Raw genomic sequence first — 8,818 nt, 5'->3', positions numbered from 1 at the left:
ACACTGTTTCTTAGCTCTTTACTTAAGTCCTTACTTAATATCAATAGGTTTTGTGACTTTAAGCAAAACGACATATAATGAGCTGAACCGGTTTGGCTCAGTGGATAGAGCGTCGGCCTGCGGACTGAAGGGTCCCAGGTTCGATTCCGGTCAAGGGCATGTACCTTGGTTGCGGGCACATCCCCACTGGGGGGCGTGCAGGAGGCAGCTGATCGATCTCTCTCATCGATGTTTCTAACTCTCTATCCCTCTCCCTTCTTCTCTGTAAAAAATCAATAAAATATATTTTAAAAAACAAAACAAAAATGACGTATAATGAAACGAAGTTTACTATATAATAGGTTAATTGATGTAGACAGTTAAATTCCTACCATTTCTCATCATTATAACAAAATGACATTGAAAGAAATGACTTTATTCAAAGACCTGCTGTACCAATATTAACTCATTCTTTCTACAACCCTATGAGGAAGGACTACATTTATTAGTTATGAGGCCTATGCGAAACGCATTATAACTATATTTTTCTAGAAGAAAAAAAAGAGCCTGAGATATTAGGTAATTTGCCCCAAATCGCCCAGCTAGTAAGTGGCATAGTGGAATTTGAAAGCATATCACAGGGAATGAGAGCACAGACTCTGGAACCAGACAGCCTGGATTAAATGCTCCATAAATATTAGTTTATCTATATAAAAGCCTAAGCGACTATCGCAACCGAACTGACGTCTGAACAGGCTGCATGAGGTGACCAGGCTGGAGGAGGGGTTAGTGAGGGGCGACCAAACGACCGAGCAGCAGGCTGTGTGGGGAAACCTGGTAGGTGGGTTAGTGACGGGCAACCAGGCAGGCAGGCAGGTGAGCAGTTAGTAGCCAGCGGTCCAGGATTGTGAGAGGGATGTCCCAGGGATCGGGCCTAAACCGGCAGTCGGACATCCCCCAAGGGGTCCCAGATTGGAGAGGGTGCAGGCTAGGTTGAGGGGACCCTCCCCCCTCCATGCATGAATTTTGTGCACTGGGCCTCTAGTAGTTCAATAAATGCTAACAATTTTTATTATTACTTATATATTATCTCATTTAATTCTTTTAGTATGCCTATTAAATAGGATTTATCTTCATTTACTTGAGGAAAAAGGTTTAAGCACACTTTGCCTAAATATATTGTTACCCATCCAGCATTAGCTCTGTTATAGCTGTAACCCTCCAAAACTTGCTACCTCCACATAGCTGGTTTGGAGGTCCTTTCACCCATCCTTTCTTCTAGAAGCATTATAAATACTTCGATTTTTGCCAAGAGGATTGATAATACAACTTTTTCAAATCTGCATTTGACTTACTATCAGTGATGCAGAATATATTTATTTACATTTTCCTATTGTGTGGGTATATTTATTGATTTTTTTAAAAATATATTTTATTGCTTTTTTTACAGAGAGGAAGGGAGAGAGATAGAGAGTTAGAAATATCGATGAGAGAGAAACATCGATCAGCTGCCTCCTGCACATCTCCTACTGGGGATGTGCCTGCAACCCAGGTACATGCCCTTGACCGGAATCGAACCTGGGACCTTTCAGTCCGCAGGCCGACGCTCTATCCATTGAGCCAAACCGGTTTCGGCGTGATTTTTAATTTTTAAAAATTTTTATTGATTTTAGAGAGGAAGAGGGAGATAGAAATATTGATGAAAGAAAAACATCGATTGACTGCCTTCTACATGCCCTCACAACCCAGGCCTGTGCCCTGGCCTGAATTGAACTGGCAACCTCCTAGTTCATGGGTCAATCCTCAACCACTGAGCAACACTAGCTGGGCTGTGGTGGTATATTTAACTTTGTTCACTTTTCAACTGGGCTGTTTGCTTTTTCAATATATTTCTTTATTGATTTCAGAGAGGAAGGGAGGAGAGATAGATAGAAACATCAATGATGAGAGAATCATTGATCGGCTACCTCCTGCACGGCCCCTACTGGGGATCGAGCCCGCAAAACAGGCATGTGCCCTGGGCCGGAATCGAACCTGGGACACTTCAGTCTGCAGGCCGACGCTCTATCCACTGAGCCAAGCTGGCTAGGGCTGTTTGCTTTTTCTTATTGAATTCTAGATACTTTTTATTTGCTACAGATGGTAATCCTTCCTGTTATATATGTTACAAATAGGTAATACCTACTTTATCTTTAAAGGTTCAACTCAACTAAATTCCTTCTCTTTTTGAGATTCTTGCTGAAAACTCGTCCCGAGTACTCCTTCTGATGACCCACAGCACTTAACACTGATTCATCTCTCTCTCTATATATATATATGTGTGTGTGTGTGTGTGTGTGTGTGTGTTCTCTATACCAAATGCACACACACACATATACATACATATATATATATATATATATCCAGTCAGCCCCTTCTGCTTGAAGGCTGAAATTGGATTTTATTGTTCTTTAAACTGGTATTCCTATCTTCTCCCCTCTTTTCTCTTTCTCTCCTCCCCAAATACCAACACACAAAGGTAGTGTTAGGTGCTACTGTACTTCAGATTTGTACTTCTCATTTATATAGATATAAAATAAAATATATATGTGATACACACACACAAGAAATATTACTGACGATGATGACAGCATACGTCCCTTTGCACAGGACAGTCAGTGCCGTACAGGGATAGGCAGAAAGTAACAGAATGGGTAATATAATTCCATGGAAACAAAATGAGAAGTGGTGGCAATTCATGAGCCAGAGAATGCAACCACCTAAGAGAAACCATATTTAGCTCCAGCAAATTGTTGTCAAGTAGGAATATAAGCTCCATGTTGACAGCTTCTCTATTTTTCAAAAGCGGAAAAATCTGTGTTTTATGTTAAATGTACTTTTTAAACGTCAAGCCAACATTGTGTGTTTGTTTGGTTGGGAGTGTGTTGAGGTCAGACTCTACATCTGTTAATTCAATAGACTTTAGCATATGAGAGTCACTCAATGTTTTTTTCCCCATATTTGCTTTCTCCCTTCTATTAGATCAAACGAAACATCCAGAACAACTTATTAAAGATAAAGTCATTTATATCATTGCAGGAATTATTTAGTTGTTCCAGTGTTATTTAATTTGTCTCTCAAACTAGACATGAAGGCAAAGATCATATTATTTGTCCCATCAGTTTCCAACAGTGCCTGGCATGTGAGGTCTGAGGAAAACTGGCTATTATTGAACCAATGACTGAATAGATGAAGACATATTAGGTAACCAATTTAGACATATTAGGTAACCAATTTACCTTTAGATTGTGAATTTACTTCTAACATTCAATGTCCATGTAATTAGCTCAGTACTTGGCACACTGACCCAAGATGTAGGGTAGAAGAACATGCCTTAACCCCACTCTTTGTTTTACATGACAAATACTGGTCAATATTTAATATTCGTGGAACAAGATGAGTGAGGATGTGTGGGTCTCACCATAAAAATAAGATACCTATGGGGGGAGGGGGGAGGGAAGATATTAACCAAATAATTTATATGCATAATTCATGGACATGGACAATGGTGCGGTGAAGGTGGGTGCGGGGGGAGAAGTAGGGTGGAAGGGATTAATGGGGGATAAAAGGAAGACATTTGTAATACTTTCAACAATAAAGATTTTTAAACAAATAAAATATGACAGCTCTTTCTATATGACAGTCATGTCCAAGCCCATGGCTGCCTGGCTCTCAACCCCAATCCCAGACTATCCCAGAGTTTTATACCTTTTGGCCCACACTTCCACTGTTTAGGATTTGTCTGGGTGCTAGTTTCTGCAGGCCATTCTCTGGGGATAGATGGTTTGGGGGCTCAGCTGTGGGTACTGTCTTGCTCCTTCCTCCTCTGCAGCTCCTCTCGCCGTCTTGCCTGCTGTTCACTCATGCAGTCCTTGAAGGCCTGCACCTGTGGCTGGCACTGTCGCCAGTCCTGGTGCTGGGCCATGCACTCCTGCACTGCATAGTGGGAAGCAGCACAGCCAGAGCGGGAGATCAGCAGGTCCAGGGGGTCCTCTTCCTCACCCTCTTTCTTCACCTGACGGGCCCAAGTATGTCCTTGAGTTGACATCTTTGGGAATCTCTAGACAGCAATGGAGGCAAGGTTAGAGGAGGAACATAATTATATATGGGGTTCCTCTGTTATAAGTAACACTGACCACTGCACTGTTAGAGCCTATTTATGCATATGTCTCTCTCTGGAGACTAAGCTACTTGAGGACAGATAATGGGCCTGATTCAACTTGGTGCCCTCAGCACTAGGCCTGGCAGAGAGCAGGCCTACAAAATGGTTAGAACTAAACGGAATGAGATAAAGTATGTGAGAATGCTTAGAACAACAATAAGCTGGAATGGATTCTGCTAATGGAATTTGAATTAGGTGAAATGTCACCTTTCTGGAGACGCAATCTCTGATTCACCCCAAAAGAATCTCTCTTCTAATATTGGCCTTATTCTATGGCTGGAGAAGAACAAAGTTTAATACTCAAGAATGTGTAGGGTTGGCAAACGGGAGGAATGGAGAGTTGTGTGGCTGTAACATACAGCATGCAGTGGCCAGGGCAAGAGAGGAGTCTGTAAGCTGAGAGTACTTAGTAATGTGATGTGTATTTGCCCAAACTTCTTCCCAAGATCATCTGCTGCAGAACACCGAGTAGGAGGTAGCATACAGAGAGAACTTAGAAAGACTTGACGAGAAATTATCTCAGCCTTTGTACAAATTTCACCATGACAGGCTATAAAGAAACTAGAACTGCTTAATACCTTCCCTGTGTCTCTCTGGCTTATTCGACAAATGGTCACTGAGCACCTACCATGTTCCAGGCACTATTCTAGAGCTGAGGACAGAGTGACCAGAGACACAGTCCCTGCCTTCACGGAATTTACAGTCCAGACAAGTAAACAGGCAGTTTACTGTACACTGTGTACAGATAGCTCAGCTTCGGGACACAGGGGAGTGATACCTAATCCAGACACAGATAGAGGAAGTGATTTGTAACTGACACTTGGAGAATGAATAGGAATTAACCAGAGATGGAAAGGAAGAAGACTCCTGTCCATGAAGAACGGGGGCGGGGGTGGGGTTGAAAGAGAATTTGACACATGGGAAGAAGGGAAAGTTCTGTGTGACTGGAGAACAGAGTATGAGGAGAAAACAAAGCAAATGAAACCGGCAAGATGAGAAAGCATCTGATCACAGCCAGGCCTGTTAGCCAAGTTAGGGCGCTTAGAGGGCAATGGGGAAGGGACCAGAAGGATCTAAGCAACTCCACAGCCCTACATAAAACTCACTTGCAGTATAACCTGAGGAAGGGGAAAATGGGCTTTGAGCCCTGGCCGGTTTGGCTCAGTGGATAGAGGGTCGGCCTGTGGACTGAAGGGTCCCAGGTTCGATTCTGGTCAAGGACATGTACCTTGGTTGCGGGCACATCCCCAGTGGGGGGTGTGCAGGAGGCAGCTGATTGATGTTTCTCTCTCATCGATGTTTCTGACTCTCTATCCCTCTCTCTTCCTCTCTGTGAAAAATCAATAAAATGTATTTTTTTTAAAAAGAGAGAAAAGAAAATGGGCTTTGAAACAGACTTGGGTTGGAAACTAGCTTTTTCACTCATGTATTGGGTAACTTGGAGCAAATCATTTCGTAATTTCTCTTGAAAAATAGAGATAATATATACCCCACAGGATTGTTAAAGACTAAATGAGATAACGCAGGTAAAGGAGCCTGGCCCGTCCAGAGTTCAATAATGATCGTCCCTATTACTGCACACGTTCCCTCTTCTTACTACACACTGTGAGCTCTTTAAAGGCAAGGAGCAAACCTTAGAGCAAACACAGGGGAAAGAAAAGTGCCTTAAATCCTAAGCCAAGAAATCCGGGTTCGAATACAGGCAACGCTTTACCCGGCAGTCTTTTTCCATTTCCTCCGTAAGCTAACATGTAAGTCACAGAACTACTGCAGCGTTAACGTAATGATGCCAAATGCTTGGGCTACCCCGGGACTCCGTAGGTGCCACCCTGCTCTTTCCCCACCTCATCCCTGCTTCAGTCTCCCCTGGAGTAAAAAGAGGAAGACCCCTCCCTGCTCAGGGATCAGGGCGGGCTAGGGGGTCGGCAGCTGGAATGGGAAGCCGGTCGGGATGGGGAAGGCAGGGGAAGAATGGCGAAGCAGAGAAATGCAGGTGGCCCTGCGCCCTCGCAGTGCCCGTCACGCTTCACCGAGCAAGGACGCGGCGGGCGATGCTCACCGAAAAGGCAGCCGAGAGGCCCTGAACGCGCGCTCCCGCACGTCCGCTCGGCACGCACCTGGAACGCTTCCGAGCCTCCTGCCGGGAGCCAGCCTCTGCGAGGAGCGCGCGCGCGCGTGGGGAACGGGGTGGAGAGGACGGAGAGGAAGGTCCCACCGCGCATTTTCATTGGTGGCCTCTCGGTGTGGGTCCCGCCCCCCTGCACTCGCCACCGCCCTTTCGGAGGAGCCACTTCCGGGAAGGAGCGGAAGAGGCGGGTTGGTGGAGGTGTGGCCAAGATGGCGGCGCCTTTGCGGATTCAGAGCGACTGGGCCCAAGCCCTCAGGTGAATGCAATCCTAGAACCGGGACAAAGGAGGCGGGTAGTGATTGTGGCCTTTTCGTGGAGACCCAGGCCCGACCCAGGATATCCATAGGCGTTACCTCACCAATTGTTGAGGGAGCACTGGGTCTAGAGACTCTACAGAAGTCTCAAACCCACATGGTCATTGGTTTTCATTCTCAGAAGAGCTATCCCGAGGCTAAGGGGACACATAAGCGCTGTGAGTTTCCAGCATCAGAACGAGGATCAATGAGTTGGAGAAAGACAGGACAGCTGGGAGGCAGGAGGCCCAGGTATTTGTTGATCGTCAGCTATTGGCGAAAGTCCCAGCCCTCGCCACCACCACACTGTCTGGGTGTGTCATATTGGACCGTGGTGTTCAGTGAACCAGGGAGCACCGACCGTGTCCGGACGCCGACCTAGGTGGATGCGCGGTGCTGTTCAGGTGCAGTTCAGACGTGTATTCCACGCTGAAGGGGTGGCTCCTGCCTCGAGCTGACAGTTTAATGGGGAATGCACAGCAAACCGTTCATTTCTTTAACATATTTATTTCTCTAGCACCAGGATGAGTACTGCAGTGCCATGAATGGCAACTATGATTCCTAATAAGGTTTTTCACATTGAAACAGTGGTGAAGATGAATAACATTCCTGCATTTAGGAAACTTACACCTTACTAAGTGGGCTAAAATAAAACAACCCGTTACTTTACTGCAACACAGAATGTGTGATAAATAATAAAGGAAGAACACTAGCATTTGTTGAGGGCCACGAGGTGCCTATGAGAGAATGCAGGATCGGAATCAGAGGAAGAAACTTGCCCAGGATTGTGCAGCAAATAACTGATAGAGAGTTGCTGGCGTCCGCCCTTTCCCTGTACCCTAGGTGAGATAGTATTGATTTGAATGATTGGGGAGGTGCATTCTAAAACATGAAAAAAGTCTGTAAGGTGGTAGAACACAGACCTTCTATACTAGTCAGATTTCAGTTCCTGCTTCATAGGTAGGTGACCTCATGTCTCTCTGAGCTTCAGTTTTTTGTTTTTATCTTTAACATGGAAATAATAAAAGATATCTTGTTAAATTGTGGAGATTACTAATGCTATATGCAAAGTGCCTCGCACAGGGCCTGGCTTACAATAATCCCCCAATAATCAAAATGTAATACAGTGGGGCCTTGACTTACAAGTTTAATTCGTTCCGAGACCGAGCTCGTTAAGGAGCTCGTTAACTCAAATTACTCTATCAACTCAATGCAAAAAATGGGCCGAGAGACAGCTGGTATCTCAAAAAACTCGTTAGTCGGGACACTCGTAAGTCAAGGCCCCACTGTATATTCTTTATTTTTCAAAGCTGTGCAGCTATTAATGAATAGTAAACTCCATTATATGCATTAGACACTTAATCCACAAATATTTCTTCAACAAGTAAACAAAGTTTGTCTTAGAATAATCTATGCCTGGATGAGATGTTAGACTAGATCATGCCTGTGTACTATGGCCAAACTGGAAATTATGTTATCTTTTTCCCCTAGCATCAGTGGCATCCTTTTCAGTGTTGAGTGAGCCTAATGGGGCTTTGTCTTTCTTCATAGGAAGGATGAAGGGGAGGCCTGGCTGAGCTGTCACCCCCCAGGTAATATCCTTAAATCTGTATGCATTCCCTTTAGAGGAAGAGAAAGCTATCCCCGAAGAAAGCTTCCTACTTTCTCCAGGCCTGGAGTCCTTGCACAGTACTCATGGAATGGGACAAAAAACAGAATTCCTCAATCCTATTTTTGCGGCATACTTCTGAACTAGCATTTCATGCCACTTCCTTACCAAAATCTTCACTAGATCTTCTCTAGTCCAAACTTCTACCCTAGGTTGTGAGTTCCTCTATTAACGTCCTTCAGCTACCTTTTCCAGGACGGTTGTAACCAAACTAGTATATTAATTGATTACTCCTTTCTCCTTGTTCTTTCTTTTGTTGTTGACATGCCCCATCCCTGACTTGGAGTTTCCTTTCCCTTATCTTCTGCCTAGCCCTGTCTTTCTTTCAAAAACTCACCCTCTCTAGGAAGCCCCCGATTCTGAATCCATGATGGTTTTTACTTTTCTCTTACTCCTAGAATTTTAGTTTTGTACCAATAGTTATTTGCTGAATAATTTATAGCAACCTGCTAGTTTCTGAACTCTAGGACTTCACAGTCTAGTGGGAGATCAGAAATGTAAAACAGGGTATTATGGGCTGTTATAGAAGTGTATGTGTATATATATAT

General features: G+C 44.4%; 2 protein-coding genes across 5 annotated transcripts in view; one reads left to right on the top strand and one right to left on the bottom strand.

Moving 5' to 3' along the window:
* Positions 1-3,601: 3,601 nt before the first annotated feature.
* Positions 3,602-6,408, bottom strand: LOC102246748 (cytochrome c oxidase assembly factor 4 homolog, mitochondrial). Of its 2 annotated transcripts, none has more exons than XM_014540436.1 (2): positions 6,298-6,408; positions 3,602-4,078 (listed from the first exon to the last, which is right to left on the bottom strand). In XM_014540436.1, the coding sequence occupies exons 1-2, from the start codon at positions 6,406-6,408 to the stop codon at positions 3,812-3,814; spliced, it is 378 nt and encodes a 125-aa protein (XP_014395922.1). In that variant the 3' UTR covers positions 3,602-3,811. The 2 variants fall into 2 exon arrangements, with proteins under 2 accessions (XP_014395922.1, XP_005867153.1); XM_005867091.2 differs by having other exon boundaries at positions 6,240-6,336.
* Positions 6,409-6,474: 66 nt separating this feature from the next.
* The window catches only part of PAAF1 (proteasomal ATPase-associated factor 1), a 31,437-nt gene continuing 29,093 nt past the window's right edge, over positions 6,475-8,818 (top strand). The window contains exons 1-2 of one of the 3 annotated variants that reach the window (XM_005867088.2): positions 6,475-6,564; positions 8,153-8,193. In XM_005867088.2, coding sequence (XP_005867150.1) covers positions 6,518-6,564; positions 8,153-8,193 — 88 coding nt within the window. In that variant the 5' untranslated portion in view covers positions 6,475-6,517. Of the gene's footprint in view, positions 6,565-7,284; positions 7,445-8,152; positions 8,194-8,818 lie in introns of those variants that run through there. The other 2 variants (XM_005867087.2, XM_014540433.1) reach the window with 2 other exon arrangements.

This window comes from Myotis brandtii, unplaced genomic scaffold, assembly GCF_000412655.1.
Source record: "Myotis brandtii unplaced genomic scaffold, ASM41265v1 scaffold244, whole genome shotgun sequence".
In the NCBI taxonomy this organism is placed as follows: domain Eukaryota; kingdom Metazoa; phylum Chordata; class Mammalia; order Chiroptera; family Vespertilionidae; genus Myotis; species Myotis brandtii.
Note: the sequence above shows the minus strand (reverse complement) of the source record. Positions and strands in the feature narration are given on the sequence as shown.

Bases quoted from the DNA above. Each gene is read 5' to 3' on its own strand.
- LOC102246748 (XM_014540436.1), bottom strand. From the start codon at position 6,408: ATGAAAATGCGCGGTGGGACCTTCCTCTCCGTCCTCTCCACCCCGTTC. The intron at 4,079-6,297 runs GTGCGTGCCGAG...ATTGCTGTCTAG, and splicing joins GAGGCTCGGAAGCGTTCCAG to AGATTCCCAAAGATGTCAAC.